The sequence below is a fragment of the Hyperolius riggenbachi genome, chromosome 4 (assembly GCF_040937935.1).
Source record: "Hyperolius riggenbachi isolate aHypRig1 chromosome 4, aHypRig1.pri, whole genome shotgun sequence".
Taxonomy (NCBI): Eukaryota; Metazoa; Chordata; class Amphibia; order Anura; family Hyperoliidae; genus Hyperolius; species Hyperolius riggenbachi.
The window spans coordinates 288,284,964-288,305,552 of record NC_090649.1 but is presented as its reverse complement, the minus strand read 5'-3'; the positions used below and the strand labels follow the sequence as shown (position 1 = coordinate 288,305,552).

At 40.9% G+C, this 20,589-nt stretch overlaps 1 protein-coding gene across 7 annotated transcripts in view; it reads left to right on the top strand.

The window, feature by feature from the left end:
- Nucleotides 1-20,589, top strand: part of TBC1D32 (TBC1 domain family member 32) — a 478,427-nt gene that overhangs the window by 442,989 nt on the left and 14,849 nt on the right. For all 7 annotated transcript variants that reach the window (XM_068231378.1, XM_068231377.1, XM_068231379.1 and 4 more), the window contains one exon: nucleotides 15,468-15,656. In XM_068231378.1, coding sequence (XP_068087479.1) covers nucleotides 15,468-15,656 — 189 coding nt within the window. The remainder of the gene's footprint in view (nucleotides 1-15,467; nucleotides 15,657-20,589) is intronic.

Genomic DNA, 20,589 nt, shown 5'->3' with positions numbered 1-20,589 from the left:
CATATTTTTATATTTAGTTATACAGCTTTTTTTTTATAACATTGCATCATTCTCTAATACTTGCAGTTGACACTTTAATCAGCATTCTAAAAGTTTTTGCAGAACAGGCAGTGAACTTTTGTCCTGTCCTGAACTGTTTTCTGCAAAAGAAAAACACAATACAGCAGAGATAACCTAATCAGAAGTCAGAGCTCTCCACGACTTTCAAAGTCGCAGAGCTCAATGGCTATTTGCATAGATAACAACTGGAGTTTCTTAACTCTTCCTGTACTGGAAACAAATATTAGACTTATGTCTCTGCTCCTAATGCTTTATTCTTTAGCTGTACTACACAATCAATTCAATATATCATAATTTTTTTTCCGCTTCAGTGTCTCTTTAAAAAGTTCAGACCCTTCGGTAATTATTTTTTTGTTGTTGTTTGTTTTTTTAATTGTAATTTTTTTTTCATTAAAAATTTTATTTGGGTAATTTTTTGGTGTTGGGAAATAAACAGTTAATTTTTAATGTTATAATATGTGTAAATTGGCATGAAAAATGTATGTAGATGTAGTTTTACTATTTGGCCACAAGATGGCCACCTTGAGTTTTTCGTTCCTTGTGCTTCTTGCTTACCGGAAGCACAAGGAGGACGGGGATTTTTTTTTTTTTGTTAGAAAAGCTGCAGTATCTGATTAGAAACCGTCGGTTTTTCTACTGGCAACTTAGATCGGTGAACGGGAACCATGTTCATGTTCACTGATCCCAGGGCTACCAGGAGACAGCACGAGGACACGGGGGCGCGCCCGCAATCGCGCGCGGGAGCACACCGAATCGCACCTCTGCAGCAGAGCAGCCGCCTGGACGTGAGGATCACGTCCGGGCGGCTGAAATCGTTAATCTTCACCTTGTCTGTGTCAATTTACATTTTCTACCTCTTTTCCTGTGTTCTGTTCATTGTCTCCTCAAATGTTCCTCTCACTATGCCTTACCTCATCACACTTACTACTTTAGTTGTCTTTTTGGGGGGAATATGTACCCTATACCCAGCTTTCCTCTTGACCCCCATCACTAGCCTCTTGCTGCGCATCCCTCTCACTGTCCATTTCCTTTCTTAAGTGCAGCTACGGGAAGAGTTTGGTTAAAGTAATGGTTAATGTATTTGGTAACCTCTAAGACTGCTATAGGTGTATGGTGATCAACATTTGCAAACACTGAAGCAAAGCTTTTTAGCACTGGCATCTATCGTTTAGCACAATTTTCCTGTGCAGAAAATGGTTGCAGCGCTGATCAAGATGTCTATTGTGTTAGCACTTAGCAGATGTTCTTTTCAGTTCCTCTTGGTTTGGGAAAAGTCCATCGTGGGGTGACTTTAGTAGGTGAGGGTAAGGGATAGGGAAGTCCATCCTGGGGTGACTTGAGTAGATGGGGTAAGGGCTAGGAAAGTCCTTTCTGGGGAGAGACTTTAGTAGGTAGGGTAAGGGTTAGTAAAGTCATTTATGGGGAGGCTTTAGTAGGTGGGGGTAAGGGCTAGGAAAGTCTCTCCTGGGGAGACTTAGACTTTATAAGGTGGGGGAAAGGGCTAGTAAAGTCTCTCCTGGGGAGACTTAGACTTTATTAGGTGGGGGAAAGGGCTAGTAAAGTTTCTCCTGGGGAGACTTTAGTAGGTGGGGGTAAGGGCTAGCAAAGTCTTTCCGGCGAGACTTTAGTAGGTGAACTTCTTTAGAGTAGCAATAAACTAATGAGAAACTCTAGGCCATTCCCATCAGGTCTAGTACTTGCCCCTAAACTACTGAACATGCATATAGCCTGCAAATAAGACATTGGTCCTCTGACATGTATCTAAAAATATGGCAGGCAATATATTAGTCTGTGATAGGAGTGACTTGGAGATCCCCTTTAGTTTGTATTTAATCATTTTTCTAGCTGCCCTACTCTTGAGTGGCACTCACACCCATCTGCAGGTTATTAGCAAGCTCAGATGTGTGCTAAGGATGTAACATAGAATTTTATTTCTGCTTTTAAATGATTGACTTCAAATTCACCATTTTATTCTCACCTTGGCTAAGCCTGGAACAAGTGTTCAACCATGCCTCTTTGAAAGCATACCTCCACAAGATCCTATGCAGAAAAGTATCTTGTCACTCCTCTATGCCAGCTTTTATAGCCCACCCTCTAACTTTGTCCATTCTTATCAACTCTTATCAAACTGGGAACAAGACCTTTGGGCCACCCTCAATGTTGATCAATGGGCTCAATGCCTGGAGACCCTTTCAAAAGGCAGTATGCAATCCACTAATATGTAGGTGTCCATAAGACCACCGCACTTACCTAGTCCCATACCAACTGCACAAAATAATCCACTTTGTTTCCGAGGATGCAGGGTCCTGACAACAATGTACCACATATGGTATACATGTCCAAGGGTCTCACACCTTTGGGGAAGATTTAATTCCTTAATCAATAAACTCTTCACCCTTCAAAATAACTGAAAGTCCCCATATATATCATAAACGCAGGTGATTAAGAGAATTAACCACACCATCACGTGTGAGTGCATTAACGCTATTGCAGGCGAACGGACCAACCACTTCCAGAAGGTGTTCGGATCCCTGGATCACTCAGGGCTTATCTGGAAGCTCACAGATCCAGTTGGAATCATAACCCTTAGTCCCTGTTTACACTTAATCAGTTGGTATGCGTTCGTGTGTGTTAGTATGCGTTAGTGCGCGTTGGTATGCGTTTTTGCCATTGCAGTGCATAGGGAAGAAGATTTCAATTGTAACGCGTTAAGTGTGAAAGGTGCCATAGGAAAACATGGGCATTACTTTGAAAATCAGTTTTCTTTTAGTTATAACTGAGAGCAACTGATTAAGTGTAAAAGGGGCCTTATACTTATCTGCCTCATAAGGGTAACGACCTCTAGGACAAGCATCGTTCTTTCTTTCATTTGTATCCTACCTCTATGCTCACTTCTATTGCTTAATTAACATGTCTATATGTTTCCAATTCTTCTTTAACTTGCCTTAATTATTGCACTACTTTTATTTTTATGTACATTCTTCAGAGCCCATATTACAGCATGTTAATTTCCTGAAAACCAGCACTTTGTGCCTAATAAAAGATTTTTGAAATTAAATGATGGACCAATTGGGCAATATGCAATTCACTTTTTCACCTAGGTGATATTTTCACAAATTGTAAATAAAAGCCCTCTTAACCACTTGAGGACCACAGTGGTAAACCCCCTAAAGACCAGGCTGTTTTTTTCATAATTGGCCACTGCAGCTTTAAGGCCAAGCTGCAGGGCCGCACAACACAGCACACGAGTGATTTCCCCCCCCCCTTTTCTCCCCACCAACAGAGCTCTCTGTTGGTGGGGTCTGATCGCTCCCCTTGTGTTTATTTATTTATTCATTTTTTAAAAATATTTATGTTCATATTTTTGTAATATTTTTTACTATGTCTGTTGTTTTGGTTTTTTTTACTCCAATCCCCTCCCTCCCCCCAGCCGGCCAATCATGCAATCTGCTTTCATAGGCTTCTGCCTATGAGAGCCGATCGCTCTCTTGTCCCCCAGGGGGACAGCCATGTCACACAGCTGTCCCCAGTACAGCACTGCTGCTGCTCGCAGCGCTGTACTGTGTAAATAGACAGCGATCAAGCTGTCTAACAGTCTCCCGAGCAGCAATAGCCACTCTGAGACTGACGACGGGGTGGAGCTTCGCCCTCCCCCCGGGAAGGAGATGTGCGCGCAGCCTGTGCGCGATCTCCTTCAGTAGCCGGCTACAGGATCTGATGCCAATTGGCGTTAGGCGGTCCTGGGGCTGCCGCCGTGGCCACACCCATTGGCGTGGAGCGGTCTTAGAGTAGTTAAACACCAACTCCCCACTCAAAATAATTTTGACAGTACTTTTTTCACCTACTTTTTGGTACTTTTTCCATTGCTAAGTGCTAAAAAGTTATTTTAAATTGAAGATGAAAAATTATCTCTTAGAAGAAAACTCATGAGAAAAAATGAATTGCATATGGCTCATTATGTCTTAATAATAGGCCGGGTTTTTTTTTTTAATAAAATCTGCTTACCTTTGGTTTAAAATTTAGATTTAACATTATGTGAACCATGACTTTTTACAAGACAAAAATAAAAATTATTGACAGAGGTACAATAATGAATTTAGTTCTCACAGTCCCTTTTGTTGGCTGAAAATATTTCCTTCAGAGAATGAAATATTCAGGGCAGATTTTGTCCTACTACCAGTATGAGACTCTACAACACCCAGGTCATATTTTCCTAATCTTCACAAAATCTGTATTAATGGCGACATTCTTTTATACATAAATACACTTGTGTAGGTAGCTGGCATTTCCAGCCCTGATCCCCCACTGTTAAATTTGTCACCACCGTGGACATACTGAGAACTGCTATTGAAAGTGTATTAATATACAACTTCAATTAACTTTGACTGTAGTTGAAATATGTGAAGTGCATGCTGAGGAAATTAAAAGAACCATTTCAGTTGCATTTCAGTTCCAGCCTTTTTTAATGTGAACTAAATATATTCAAGTAGCAGCTCCAGTCTTTGGCAATTACAGTAGCCTTGTGTTCAGATAATCAAACGTTTGAATGAGAAATGTTCGTACAGTATTTTTCCTCACAGCATGACATAGGAGATATTTGCTCATAGCAGGGAGTGTGTGTGTGTGTATATATGAAGGGGGGTTGAATATACTGTACTGCTTCTCCTGCCAGCACATGCTTTTTAGGGTTATGTGATTGACTTTAGTTATGGGAAAACATCAGTTCTGTTTAGAGTTATTTATATTATCACAGAGAATCTGAATCATCTTCCTGCCACTCAGTTGCAGTAATTGTAATTCTATGATATAAATAAGCTTGTATAATGTCATTATTAATATTGGTCTTCAGATCAGTGGCAGTATATACGGTAAGCCTTGTGAATAGCACTGTGTTGATATTCTTCCATGTCATCTAGTCATTGGTTTTGCTGAAATAACAAAGATTATATCCAATTGCAACATGGTGGCATAGTGGTTAGCGCTCTCACCTTGCACTTCTGGGTCTCCGGTTCAAATCCCAGCCAGGTCAATATCTGCAAGGAGTTTGTATGTTCTTCCCGTGTCTGTGGGTTACCTCCGGGCACTCTGGTTTCCTCCCACAAAACAAACAGATAAGTTAATTGGCTTTCCAGTAAAACATTGTTCCTAGACTATGATACATACACTACACAATACATACATAGACATATGACTATGGTAGGGACTAGATTGTGAGGCCCTCTGAGGAACAGTTATTGACAAGACAATAAACTCTGTACAGCGCTGCGTAATATGTCGGCGCTATATAAATAATTGCAGTCATATTATTACATTTCTTAAGTAACTGTGTTGCAGTCATGCAACTGTGACTCTGTGGCAATGAACATGGAGCGGTATTGTGACCTATGCTTCATCACTCAGGGGGCCATATGCAATTCACTTTTTCTCATAAGTTTTCTCCTAGTAGATAATTTTTCATCTTCGATAAAAGGCATATTATTTACAAGTTGTGAAAATATCACCTAGGAAAAAACTCAGGTAAAAAAGTGAATTGCATATGGACAATGAGGAGGGGGGACAAGAATGATTCATGAGCAGTCACTGTGGGTGCAGTCTTTGCTTCATTGTAGACAGAGTGTTTGGTGTAGTAGGGCAGAGGAGACTGTAAAGGCAGCACCATTATAATCTGAAAACTGATTCAGTACAAAAGCTTAAACACTGATTGAGGTGTTTTACTTTACCGTATATACTCGAGTATAAGCTGACTACAGTATAGGCCAACCCCCTAACTTTTACCTTAAAAAACAGGAAATATTGATTGTCCCGAGTATAAGCTGGGGGTAGGAAATGCCACGACACCACTCACAACCATGACCAGCCACAACCATACACAGGAAATGCAGCATAAAATCAGCAGATAGCAGTAAAAGGTTTACAAAATTAATAGTAAAAGTGAAACCACAAAATTACTTAGTAGCAGTAAATGGGTTAACTGTAAATGTCATAACCATAGAGGCTAAACAAAAGCAAATTAAGCAGCTGACCACAGTGACCATCACCTCACAATCACAGGTTACTGCACAAAATACTATGCTGACATTTTACCTCCCACCACAAAAGCCTCCTCACCTCATCAGCACTACAAATACAGTATGCCACACTCAACATGAGTGACATCCCGAATGCCCCCTCCACCATATGGTGGCGGTATGATGGTGCAGCTGAATTCCCACAACTCCCCCCCCCCCCCCCCGCCCAGCATACATAACATATTTGCCCCCAAGTACATCCTTGTCCCCCCCGCCTGTGTCCCCCGCCATATGCCAGCGGAATAATGGTGCAGCTACAAATCACCGGTTTGCATGGATGCTCACCGGATGCATTTACAAGTAAACACCAGTGATTACTCGTGATTCAAATGATGTTTAATTGGTGCAACTACTCCTTCTGGGTTGAAGGAGGAAGTGCATTGGTGTGAGGCTTGCAACGCGACCAATAGGACATGTGCAAGCTCTTTGGAACGCAGGGCGGACAGCGGAATTATGGTTAAATAACCCCTTGTATCCCCACTGCACACCTGCACCAATTAAACATGTGAATGACGAGTAATCACTCGTGATTACTCGTAAATGAATCCGGTGAGCATCCCTGTCGGTATGTGAGTGGCTCCCCAGAGTATCCCGTCAGTGTCCCCCGCCATATATATGCTGAATAATGGGCTACAATTTACCAGTATGTGAGCTTCTCCGCCCCCCCCAGTCACTTAGCCCCACTGGAGCGATGTGTTGGCTCCGAGCTGGCAATATGCAGAGGGATGCACAGCATTCACTCACTGGACCACGCTGCCTGTAGGAGTCTCAGCTCTATGAAGTCCTACAGCAGTGCACATAATTAAAGGTGCCACTAAAGGGTGTCATAGAGCTGAGACTCCTTCATCCAGTGTGGTCCATGGAGTGAACGCTGAGCAACACTCTGCATATTAAAATCCAATCACAGCAGCGCATCCGGGGTTGACTCAGATATGTTGCCTGTTTCACCACCTAGGTTAAAAGGGATATATGCATAGCGTGTAATCCTTTAGCACTAGTACACCCTGTGTAAACTCACACACTGTGCAAAATAGGGACAATCACCGCATGCAGGTTGGGGGTCACACTCCCCCCCGTTTTCCCCTGCTCACCAGAGGTATGCTTTAAACCAGGCACATCAATATATAGCAGCCATTAAATCAGAGGTGTACTTTAAGCCAGGCACATCGGTAAACAGCAATATTTAGGTCTAAAAAACATGAAAACATCCGCCTCACATGGCATAAAATCTTCTTTAATACGGGTATGAAACCGCTAAAAAACATGCGTACCAGATAAAAAAGTATATAGAGCGCATCTCACAGAGACGTAGGCCGCCCTCCAGGCTTCCCCGCCGCAGCGCCGGCTGTGTCCGTCCGTGGTGTGGATAAAAGGAGCGTGCGTATCCAGATGCTCCGCCCCTCTGCATATTGCTAGCCCGGAACCAACACATCGCTCTAGTGGGTGTAAGAAATTTGTGGGGGGATGCTGACATTCTGGTAAATTGTAGCCCATTCGGCATATATACAGTGTTAGACATGGGCGGGGGACCCGGGTGAGCTGCTCACATACTGGTGAATTGTGACCTCACCATTATTCCACCCACATATGGCGGAGGGACAAGGAGGCACTCGGCGGCACATTTGTCATGCTCTAGAGGGGTAGTGACTCGAGTACAAGTCAAGACCCCCCCCCCTTTGGCCCACTTTTTTTTTCGAGTATATACGGTACAAAGATACTTCTCTTAAGGGGTCAAAGCAATGGAGCTAGATCTATAAACAATCAATAGAAATCACAGACAGATATCAATTGTTTACCTAATGTAAAGGCTACTTATAGGGTAAGGTGGGTTAAAGATTGCTCAAATAAAAACCCTAGCTTTACAGCCTTTTTTAAAAAAAATGCCCAAGCCCAAATTTACTACTGTAGTTAACCACTTTACCCCCCGCGGTACGAATTTCTCAGTCCCTTTTTTCCCCCATAAAAACCAAGGGACAGAGAAATCCGTACCTTCTGCGCTACCGCTGCTGTCCGCACTCCCGCCGCTCATGCGCGCGCTCCCGCCACTCGTGCACACCACCGCCCGCACGCCCGGAGATCAATGAAAGGGAAAATCCATTCCCGTTCGTTGATCTAAGCCCCCACAATGATCTGCTGCTTCTTTGAGAAACAGCACGATCATTGTGATCTTCCCAGCCTCGTAGTGCTTCCTGTAAGCGTCCTTCCGGACGCTTACAGGTTGCATGTAAACAAACTCACTGTGGCCATCTTGTGGCCAAATAGTAAAACTACGCCCTAAAGCATTTTACATATACAAATACATTAGTTTTACACAATAAATTAACTCATTACCTCCCACACTCCCCAATTTAATTTTTTTGTAATAAAAAAAAAAATACAATAAAAAAACATAAATAGTTACCTTAGGGACTGAACTTTTAAAATATTTATGTCAAGAGGGTATAACACTGTTGCTTTATAAACTACGGGCTTGTAATTAGGGATGGATGCAAAACTGAAAAAAATGCACCTTTATTTCCAAATAAAATATTGGCGCCAAACATTGTGATAGGGACATAATTTAAATGGTTTTATAACCGGGACAAATGGGCAAATACATTATATGGGTTTTAATTACAGTAGCATGCATTATTTAAAAACCATAATGGCCGAAAACTGAAAAATAATAATTTTTTCCAACATTTTTTCCTATTTTCCCATTAAAACACATTTAGAATAAAATAATTATTGGCATAATGTCCCACCTAAAGAAAGCCTAATTGGTGGCAAAAAAAACAAGATATAGTTCATTTCATTGCGATAAGTAATAGTAAAGTTATAGACAAATGGAAGGAGCGCTGAAAGTTGAAAATTGCTCTGGTGTTCAAGGGGTAAAACCCCTCAGTGGTGAAGTGGTTAAACTGTCAGAAACTAGCATTTATAATATTTATTTGTGTGCAATAAATGCCAATGTTTTGGATGGCTGTGCGTTTACAGTAGACCAGGGGTGCCCGCACTATTTAAGGTAAAAAGCTACTGTTAAAATTACTAAGTCTACCAAGAGATCTACCAACATCCCCCCCATCAAAACATAATTAGGCAGATGCAGAATCCTCGACTTGCAGACTCTGTACTCCTCCCCCCCCCCCCAAGAAAAATAAAATATTGGGCCCTCGCATTTCTATACGGTCCACACACAGTGCCCACCTAGAAGATGCCAGATACTCACCTGCCCATTTAGGTTTCTCTTCACCTTCACCTATTGTGCACTCTTCCATGCGTGGCTATAGGCAAAGAGGTCGATTCTCAAAAGCGTGATAACTGCTATCACAGCAGTTATCACACGCTCTGCCACTCGCAGTGCTTATCACGCAAACATCGTTAGTTCACGTGATAAGCGAAGGTTGTCACACGATAACCTTTGCTTATTATGTGAACTAACGCTGTTCGTGTGATAACCACTGTGAGTGGCAGAGCGCATGATAACTGCTGTGATAGCAGTTATCACGTTTTTGAGAATCGAGCCCAAAATGTCTAACATCGGTCTCGAGTCGCCATAGTACCGCAGGAACTGCAGGGGGTGTGTGGCCACATCATTCCCTGTTACATCCTGGAGGGGACATGGACAATCTCTCTCACTTGTCGTACCTTGCTCTTCGCCACCTCTGACTGGTTGCACACTGCTGTGCATAGGGCAGCAGAGCAGCACAATTTGATAGTATGCCTGCGCTGCACTGTCAGCATGCGCCGCACTATTTTAAATGATCAGACCATGATCTACCCAGCAGTCCTTCACGATCGGTGCAATATGCTTGATTCTTACAGTTAAATAAAGTAAGACTATAAATGGTGGAATAGGGCATTTGATTGCTGCACATGGTATTTTTTTTAATTTATTGCCTTGGTTACATGTGCTAGTGGTAAACTGTGTATTCTATACCGCAATGCTCACTAGGCTCCGCTGTGTTGAGGCCTTAGAAAGGAATGTTTCCTTGGCAATTGTCCAGTTTGTATTTTCCAAAAGCTGGAAATAATTAATTAATGCGGTATTGAAATTGTTTTTCCTATAAGACTTCATGCATGCAAGAGTTTATATTTAATTCCCTTACAATCGAATCTTATATATTCTTCTACAAATCTAATTTTCTGGCTACCAAAGCTATAGGCTTGGGTCATTTTTTTTGCTGTTAGAGTCTATGAATATGGAATGGAAGCATTATAGATCAGTGTTTAAAAAGGCAGGCAATCTTCCTTTATGGAAGCTGAAACAAAACCCCGACTTAACTGGCAGAGCTCCAGGGTACCATATTGGTAATTAAGCAATGCCTAGGGCTGCAGTGTAGATAGCTAGACATATAAATAAGTATAGATTTTCTTTTTATGATACTTGATTTTCACCTGCTAGTTATTTTGCTTGTGGATGTGTAAAACAAATTATTGATTTTGGTTCTATTTACAGCTGATTGCGTCTTTGCTAATTTAAATATCGCTCAGTTTGTAGGAAAATAAGAACATTTATCATTCTACATGATCTTCCCATAGTATTTATTTCTGTGAACTTGTATCCTATGTAGGTGTTCTGCAACTTATTAACCGCTTAATGACAACTAAACATATATATATATATATATATATATATATATATATATATATATATATATATATATATACGTCCAGTGTAGTTGTGGAGAGTGCACCACTAGTTTGTTACTAAATGAGGTACCATATGTGTTATCATTTTAACCTTGATGAGTTATAAAATACATCTTGGTGTGTCTTGAAGCTTGGACGCACATCACATTAAAAATAGTTAGGGACAAACCCAATCCAAAATTATGATCAAACTTGGGAAAGTCTTCACAAAACTGCAAAAGATCTTTGTGGTAATATTTTAACTGTGATAAGTAGTAGGTTAGAGTTTGGGGAGTTTTAGGATTGAGGCTCATGTCTTGGCTATTTATTTAAGTCACAAACTGAATAAAAAAAAATAATTTTTGCATATTCTGTACCAAAATAAAAGACTTGTAAAATGAAAACAAAGTGACAAAATATAAAAGAAAAAAAACATATATTGTTACCTTAGAAGCTTAGCTTTTTAAATATGTATGCCATGAGGGTATATTACTATTATTTTTACAAATAGGGTCTTGTAATCATCGATAGTATACAATGAGAAAGCAAAAATCAAAACACAGATAAGACACCTCTATTTTCAAATACAATATTGTCACCATACATTGTACTAGGAACATAATCTAAATGTTGTAATGACCAGGATTGATAAGCAAATGATAAGCAAATAACATTTGTGAATTTAACTTATAGTTAGCACTGTTTATTGTAAAGCTATACTGGATGTAAATGGAGAAATTAAATAGTGTGTTTTTTCTGTTTTTTTTTCCCTCTTAACATTAATAGAAAATAAGGTAATTAATAAACAAAATTTTCACACAGTAAAAGCCTAATTTGTCCTGAAAAGAAACTATATATAGATAACTTAGGTGTGATAAGTAGTAATACCGTTATTTGTGAAATAATACCAGCAAGCATCATTAGTCAGCTACTCACCCAAATTTTGGTTTTGCCTTATACAAAATCCAAAGATTCAGTTGCCCATATTAACCTTTTCAGTGCACTGAAATCAGACTACCATTTTTTTGTTTTTGTAGGTGTTTGGGTACAACTTTATTTAAATTTTACTTTACTGTATTTAATTAAAACATGTGTTTTTGTGTGGGTGGGAATCAAATCATGGGGATAATTCCCCCAAAGACTGAAGCACTTTAAATGACTATCTCCCAGCCTTTATTTGTGACTAAAAAAGTAGGGGATTTTAGCTTGATTCATGAATGAATTATCTCACCTTGGCACTGATTCAGTTAACTTTTTTCCTGAGTTTTGTTCACTCAGTACCTGTGATTCAGGTACAGTTTTTTTCGGAAGATTCCTCTCGGGAGATAATTTTTTATCTTATCTACAAATCAACTTTTTAGCACTGAGCATGTGAAAAAGTAATTCCCCAACTTTTTTTGTGTATTTCTTGCATGCTATTGATGACCTGTGGAGAGGGACACAGATACATGGTCCTTAACCTCTTCAGGACCACAGGCTTTACCCCCCCAACCCCAAAGACCAGGCCATTTTTTGTAAAATAGGCCACTGCAGCTTTAAGGCAGAGCTGCAGGGCCACACAACACAGCACACAAGTGACCCCCCCACCTCTGGCTCTTCTACTGACCACATATGCTATTGCTCCGTTGTTATTGCCTGATGAAGCAGGATCAAACCTGCAAAACGCGTTGCATATTTGGAGTTCATAAAAAAAATATATTGACTGTCTTTACTACAGTCATTGTGTGTCTACTTGGAAGAGATAAGTCCACCACTACCTCCTCTATTTACCAAGAATTTGGTTTTTAAGCTCATTTAGCTTCCTTTTATCCTCTTGGCGCCTCTGTTCTCCTGCACATCACCACATTTATAGGTGGAGTCTCTATTTCATCAGTATATTATAAAGCTGACATACAGTATATGCTATTATATTACAGTGTTTATATTTTACATTTCATGTAAATTCCTCACCAAAAGCGAGTTTTTGCAATGTTCACTCTACAAAACTGTGTTTGTACTATACTCCCCGCACTAGCTTTATTTAACAAAGTAGTGATACAAACTTGTAATTACCAAATTATGAATTTTAAAAGAATGATTTTATGAATCATTTGAAGTATTGTGTTTGCTGTAAGTATGAGTTTTATAGTTATTTAAATACTTTGGCTGCATCGTAAGATGTTGTATTCATTATCCTATTATGTTGCTTTCAAAAGCACTTGTGTTAGACAGTAGTTAATGTAGTTTATTTTCAATTTTACACTGCTAAAGTGTACTGCAGTGTTATGAATGCAAAGAAATGAAAATGTAAGGGGTTCAAATGTTACATACTCACTTTTTTATTTGTACTGTTTTAGCATTAGAGTAGAGTGAGACAGAGTTTGATTTTTTTTTACCTGGTCTTTATTACTGCCACTGACCACAGCATAGAGACCTCTAAAATTATAAGTCCTTCTGGAGGATCCAGAGGCTTTCCTCTACCAAGGTAAGTATGTGACTCTCTTTCCATTTAAAGTCACAGGTAATTAACTATAAATACTTACCTTTAACCACTTCCTGCAAATTAGATATTAATAAACATCCTATTTGTGTACCTTTAGTGCAAATAGGACATTAATAAAGGTCCTGCTAAAGAGCACATGCTTATTAGGAAATAAATAAGACAACCCTTCTATTTCTCTCACTTGTGTGCTTTAAACAGACTGGCCTGTTAAAGTGAACCTCCAGACTAAAAATCTACTCAGCAGCACTGAAAAGGCTTGGTGTTTCTTTAACAGTTTTACAGCATCAGAACTTTGCTTTTCTTACCCACGTCTCATTTTTAGTTGCGCAGAAGAGCAATGGCCGGGCATTTTTCCCCTGATGCTGCACAAAGCATGATGGGATTTCTGATGTTGTTCTCCGTCTGCTGTTTTGGCACAAATTTGTTTTTTTAAATTTTGAATTTGAGATCTGAAGCCTAGCGCGCGCAGCTGGGAGGGATGATCAGGACACATGACAGTTGGTAGTGGATGATTGGTGTCAGGAAACCTTCTGGGGAAAAGGCACAGGAAACAAAAAACACGGGAGCCCAATAGTGTAATATGTTTAGTCAAAATCGTCAATGTAGAAGATAAGAATCTACTCACAAGAGTGGGTTGCAGGGGGGCAACCGATCACAGGAAGCAGGTGGAGACAATTAACCCGACTCCACTCGGGGAGGTCACTAAGGACCTGGATGCGGTCGCTCTCCTTGGAAAAAAGAAGGGAGGCAGATGTCCACCGTGGTGTAAACCACATATGTTCTGCCTCCACCCCTCACACGGGTATCGTATGGGGGTTAGGGATGCACTAAATGGTTTAAAGAGGCGCCCTGGTGGTATATAAAAGCGTTCAAAAGCAGTTTAAAACTGAGAAAGGTTTGAGGTTGCTTACCTCAAGGACGACAAATCTTTGTAGGGACAAAAGATTTTATTGGTAGCACAGGCAACGCGTTTCAGGAAGCGGGCTCAGACCCGTGAAACGCGTTGCCTGTACTACCAATAAAATCTTTTGTCCCTACAAAGATTTGTCGTCCTTGAGGTAAGCAACCTCAAACCTTTCTCGGTTTTAAACTGCTTTTAAACGCTTTTATATACCACCAGGGCGCCTCTTTAAACCATTTAGTACATGACAGTTGGAACTGTCTCATGCTCCCTGTCACCTCCTTTCAACCAAAAAGATGGCTGTCCCCATGAAATCACAAACATTTGCCTTTTCTTTTAAAATAGGGTGGGTAAGAGATTGTATTATCTATCTATTTTAATTAACATAACTAATGTAACTTAATGACAGTATGTTTGTTTAGGCTGAAGTTCCTCTTTAAGGGACCAATAGAGAGCCCCAGCAGCACTTTTAAAAATGCTTTGCTGGAGCTTGTTAAATCTTAGTATAGCCAACATCACAACCCCCACATACACTGCTGCTGGTACCCCTCTTCTCCTGTGGCACCCATGGCATCCCCCTTCGCTGGTGCCCACAGCACCTCTGGCACCCCTTACACCTGCCACACTGCCAACATCTGCACTCACCACAACTCACCATTGCTAGCCTGAAGGGAACCCCATTTTATGCTAAAGAGTATCACAGCAAAATGTCATTTTATTGAGTTTAAAACAAGTTTTTTTCTATGATTTTTTTTAAATCTTTTCTCTTAAAAACTACAGGGTCTTTTTGAAGAAAAAAATATTTTCAACTTGTTCCCAAAAAAGAAAATGTTTGACATCACCCCGAAGCCAGCTTTGTTTTGTCCTGCCTGACTATTATATTATAAAGGAATCAAAACTTGCACTGTTGTTTGAGTTGGTATGAGTGACTCATAGTATTGAGCCTCCCAAAAAAAAAAATAGCCAATAGATCATGAAATGCGCACATTTTTAAATATTAGAGACACTATGGCATGACTAAATGATGATGATTTTTTTTTTTAAGTATTGATATTGGACTGTAAAAAAAACTAAAAAAAAAAAAAATTCAGCTTTGAAGTAAAAGTTGTGTTGAAAAAACAAATCTGCTCTGAGGAGCGTATGAGGGCTGAAATCTATTAGTTTATTGAGCTGACCGCAATGTGTGTGTAGGCCAGCACTTCCTCTTCATCAGGTATATAATGAGCCACTCTACATTCCTTTTAATAACAACAGTATTCCGTTGTTTCTTTTTAGTTGTATATTTTCTTTGTCATTAATCATTGTCATTAATGAATCATTTTATCGTCTTTTTACTATATTTTAGATCTGTCAGCACTGGCTAAGCCAATGCTTCTGGAATTATCTGGACTGGAATGAAATATGTCATTACATTGCTGTGTGCATTGTCCTTGGAGTGGATTATCAGGTGTACATTTGCCTGGCAATATTTACACACCTACAGCAGGACATTCTTCAGCACACACAGACCCAGGACCTGCAAGCCTTTCTCAAAGTAAGTCTTTCTCAAATGGCCTAGTTTGGGTCAACATAACCTTGATAAAGAGGATCCCTCATGGCCCCCAAATAGTGCTGTTATCTGATTTATGTCATATGCAATAAAGTAACCTTATTGATATCTGGTGTGCAGACTAAAAATTCAACCTATATATCAAATGGAGGTTATGCTATGACCATAAAAAGGCTGCTTTACTCCCGGTAAACTGTGAAAGACCCAAGTTCAGACATGACATGCACGTTCAAGAGAACAATGTTGTAAATAAATGATGCATGAAAGTCTTAAATGTAAAATACCTACTGTGCCAAGTCATAGATCCTCCTGAGTGACCTGCAGCTGCCTGCTTTCTCCCTATCAGTCTGCCCCCTCCCCGTTTCATTTTGGTCACGTAGCCATATACACAAAGGGGGTAGTAATTGCTTTTTCAGCCAAAGCCACACCTCTCTTCTGACTCATACTAAAGTAGGGAACCATGTGTTTAATTTTGTGGACTGGGATGGGAGGTATACTTCTTCAGAAGCAAGCATTGCATTTCAGATACATGTTCCACAGATTCTTAGAAGTGCCATTAAGCAGTACACTTCTTAGAGAGCGTTGGTACTTTATTTTTGTTTATTTTTTTTGCCTGGTTTACTCAACATTGTTAATACAATTTGCATGCAAGACAGACTTATTTATGTCTTATTGCCCATCTCTTATGGCCTGTTTCTACAGGCATGGAATTTGCAGCGTTTCCCCGCATACGATTTGGACAGGGAAATGCAGCTTGTTACAGTCTGCTGTCCAGTTCGCCTGCAGGGAAAAATGGTACGGCATGCTGCAGTTTCCTGCACCACACATATGAATCCCTGTAGCCAGGCATGGCATGGATGGAGGGATTCAGCTGCATCTCTCATCACAGCTTTCTCAGCATCACGTGTCGCAAGACGTATGCCAAGCACAGTGGCACCAGTCCTAATGGGATGTCAGAGCAAGTCTCACCAGCTGGGACACACATATGGTTAAAACCCAAACACATCAAATACAGCGCAGGAGATATGGGCACAGGCGGTGCCACCATAGACTGTAATAGGAATTATGGTTAGAGCGGCACACAGTGAATAACTTGGGCGCTGTCAGAAGACGGAGCTGAAGTTACTTTTAAAACACTGTAATTTGGCCACCAGTAATAGCTGGCAGCCGAATCACATATTTTCCCACCATCTACATTAACCTGGAGAGGGAAATATTAATTAACGCAGCCAGGACTTGTGCAGGAGCAGGATCAGCCATATATCGTCTGTATCCTGCGCCCAAGTCTCCATACCATACAGAGATTCAAACATTTCCTGCACTATTAAAAATATGGCTGGAGTTCCACTTTAACATCTTGCAATATTTTGTTTTTTCTATAGAATACACGGATAGCTCATGTGACCCAGAACCAATGCCTTATTCTATACCACATTGTAGGTCTCTTGTTGCATTTGAATTACATTGTAAAAAACCTAGAAAAAAAATCGAGCACAAGCTTTTCCAAGCCAGATTTAGTGATCTGTGGAAGGTTGTACCTGTGCAGTCCTTACTCATGTGACACAATAACATTAGGTATGCAGTAGTAACATAGTTTCAGACAGTTGAACATGTGGTCATTGGTTTACCTGTGAGAAGGTACACTCCCCATGGAGGGATACAAAGGTTGCAGGCATATTCTCTCTACCAGTATTTTCCACTTAGGTAGGGAGGCACCAGAGTGAACCCTGCATTTGTGAAGAATGTAAGCTCTTTAACTTTTCCTTTCAAAAGCATCTCTTAAGCATGCCGTAGGGCATACAGTGTGATATGAACACAGTTTCTTTGATATTTTTTATATGAAAAATTTAAATGTACAGTCCTAGCGCTAATTTTGCTGCTTTTTAAAGCACATTTTAACTACTATGCTTAAAATAGCATTAAGGCAGAACCCCTGCTGCCATTATCTGATCTCGCTCCATCCACATAAATTAGTGAGAAAAGCTGCAGGAGGCCAGATCTATGTTAAACATGATTATTTCATATTTCCTCCCTGTTACTACTCCTCCCGCTGTGCAGCCCTAAGCAAGGTGGTAGCTTTGATTGACAGAATTAATACACTTTCACCTTGCCTTTAGTCAGGCATGCAGACCCTATTAGATAGTTTAGATAGATTGGATTGATAGATTGTACTTCAGATCTAAAAAAAATAATTAAATCCTAAAGTTTATTTTTTAAACCATCAAGCATAGGTGGGCTGGAAGCTCTATGCAAACAATGAGAAAAAAGGAGACACCAAGAGCCCAATATAGTGTAGTATGCACTGGAATTGTGGAAATGAGGGTGTAAGTACAAATTTATACTCACAAGACTGGGCTACCTTCTAGGTAACCACTGTATAGGCAGGTGGGGAGTAGTAGACCTGTTCCCACTCAGGATTAAGAAGTCATTCTCTGTAGTTTGGAAGAAAGGGGCCAAATCCCTTTTACCAGGGCCACCACATGATGCACATGTATAGAGGTGCCAGTAACTTCTGGCGCCTCTATGCAAACAATGGCTGCATAAGATTGTACATGGGTGGTGCATATAAAACCGGCCCGACTGCCTGCCACGAGCGAGTACGTATATAGGCAGGCATAGGACATCACCTTCTATGTGATCCCTGCTCTGTGTGTGTGAGTGGGAGGCACAGAGGGACTGGCAGTTTGGCATCTACCTATATACTCACGTGCTTATGAAAGGCATCTAGGCCTGTTTTTTATGCGCCACCCTGTACTATGTTGTGCTGTTCAAAGCAAACCGCATTGGTGAGATTAATATTATTTCTACTCAAATCTTATCTGCGGGGGCAAGTTGGTAAATAAACTGTTGTTATCAGGGAGATATTGCTTGTTTACCTGATCTATTACCAATTGCGAGGTATATGCCAAACTTAAGTCATACTTTGACATTCTGCATCCTATCATCATCATTACCTGACCAGAGTAATATCTGATCAAGATTATTTAACAATCTTCCAGCACTGCCCCAGCCACACATAAGATCAGTTTTATCATCTGTTGTCTCGAGTATATTTTTCTTCATGGTGACGTCTGCTTTACATTTTCATGAAGTGTTACTTTATATTTTTCTCAAAGATCTAACAAAAAAAAAGTAACGGTAGTTCATTATAAAGCTACAGGTGATTTTGATATTTTTTAAGCTCTTTATATTACGTCAGCTCTATTGCTTCTTATACACTTATGTCAATAGTAAATCTCCTCTTTCATTATCAGTATGATATTGACATGACAAACAGTGTGATATTATGTATAGACCTAAAACATTAATTATTTCATACTGGCAACATATTCATATGCAGAAAAATGATCGTATATATGATAGTACCGTGTTTCCCCGAATTTAAGACCTATTATGAAAATAAGACCTAGCTTATATTTCGAGTATGCTCGAAATATAAGCCATCCTCCTTATATAAGGCCTAGTGCCAGGGACATAGCCGGCGCTGGGAACCTGTTCCCTGACCCCCCGCCCGCTCGCTCGCTCGCCCGCTTGCCCGCTTTACCACTTAAGTTCTCAGCTCCCAGTCCCCTCCATTAACCACTTCGCATCCAGACCTTGTTTTCCCCTTATTGACCAGAGCAGTTTTGACACTTTAGCGGTGTCCCTTTTTAATCAGCCATAACTTTATCCTTACTCATGACACCTAAATGATCTAGGTATCGTTTTTTTTCAGGACAAACTAGACTTTCATTGGCGGGTATTTTATCCCTAGACCAAAAAAGTTTTCTATGCATTTTAATGGGAAAAAGAGGGGGGAAATGAAAAAAATGCATTTTTTCTCAGTTTTTATCAATTCCAGTTTAAAAATAAAAAGTACCACAGGAGATAAAAACATGTCACCAGTATTATGTCCCCCAGTATAGATAGCAAAATGTGTCCCAAGTATCAGACCCCCCCTTATAGCCAGATGTGTCCCCAATATCAGTCACCCCCAGTATAGCCCGATGTGTCCTCTGTGTTTGGCACCTCCCAGCATAGATAGATAGATGTATCCCCAGGATTGCTGCCCCTCATGTGTCAATATGTGTCCCCAGGAATAGTGGTCCCCCATTATAGCCAGATGCGCCCTCAGGATTAGCGGGTGCACCCTGGATTAGGGCCCCCCACCATTATAGCCAGATCTGCCCCCAGTATAAAATTATATACATAAAATAAAATTGTACCCCCTCTTACTTTATTGTCCCCCCCAGCTACACATTTTACCCCCCACCCCCCACCAGGGGTCCACGCACCCCCATAGGAGCCAGCCAAATGCCCCACCCCCCACCCAGGCAGCCCCCTCGGTGGCCAGATCTGTTAAAAAAAAGGATTAGAAAGCAGCCTGACTCACCTTATCTCGTTCCAGCGATCAGCCTGCAGCCCAAGCCTCCGATCGCCCCTCTGCACGCAGCCCTGTGATGCCGGTTACCGGGTCCCGGCTTGATGACGTCATCAAGCCGGGACTCGGCTATTCAGCATCACAGGGCTGCGTGCATAGCGGTGATCGGAGGCTCGGGCTGCAGGCTGATTGCTGGAACAGGAAAAGGTGAGTCAGGCTGCTTTCTAATCCTTTTTTTTTTACAGATCTGGCCACCGAGGGGAGAGATGAAGGATCACCCCTGTTTGCTACAGGGGTGATCGTTCATCCGCGGGGGGGGTCACTAATTGACTACAAGGGAACATTTTCCCTTTCACCAATTAGTATTGCAGCTGTTAGTGCAAGGAGGTGCTCTCTGAAGCGCACCTGTTCCTGCACAACAGGGCTGCAAGCAGGTCAGTATATCTACGTCGCTGTGGCTTGGAGAGAGCCACAGCTGACGTAGATATACTGTATCAAAGGAGAAAGTGGTTAAGAAAGTCCGGATCCCCTGCTGCTTATCCTCCGCATAATTTACAC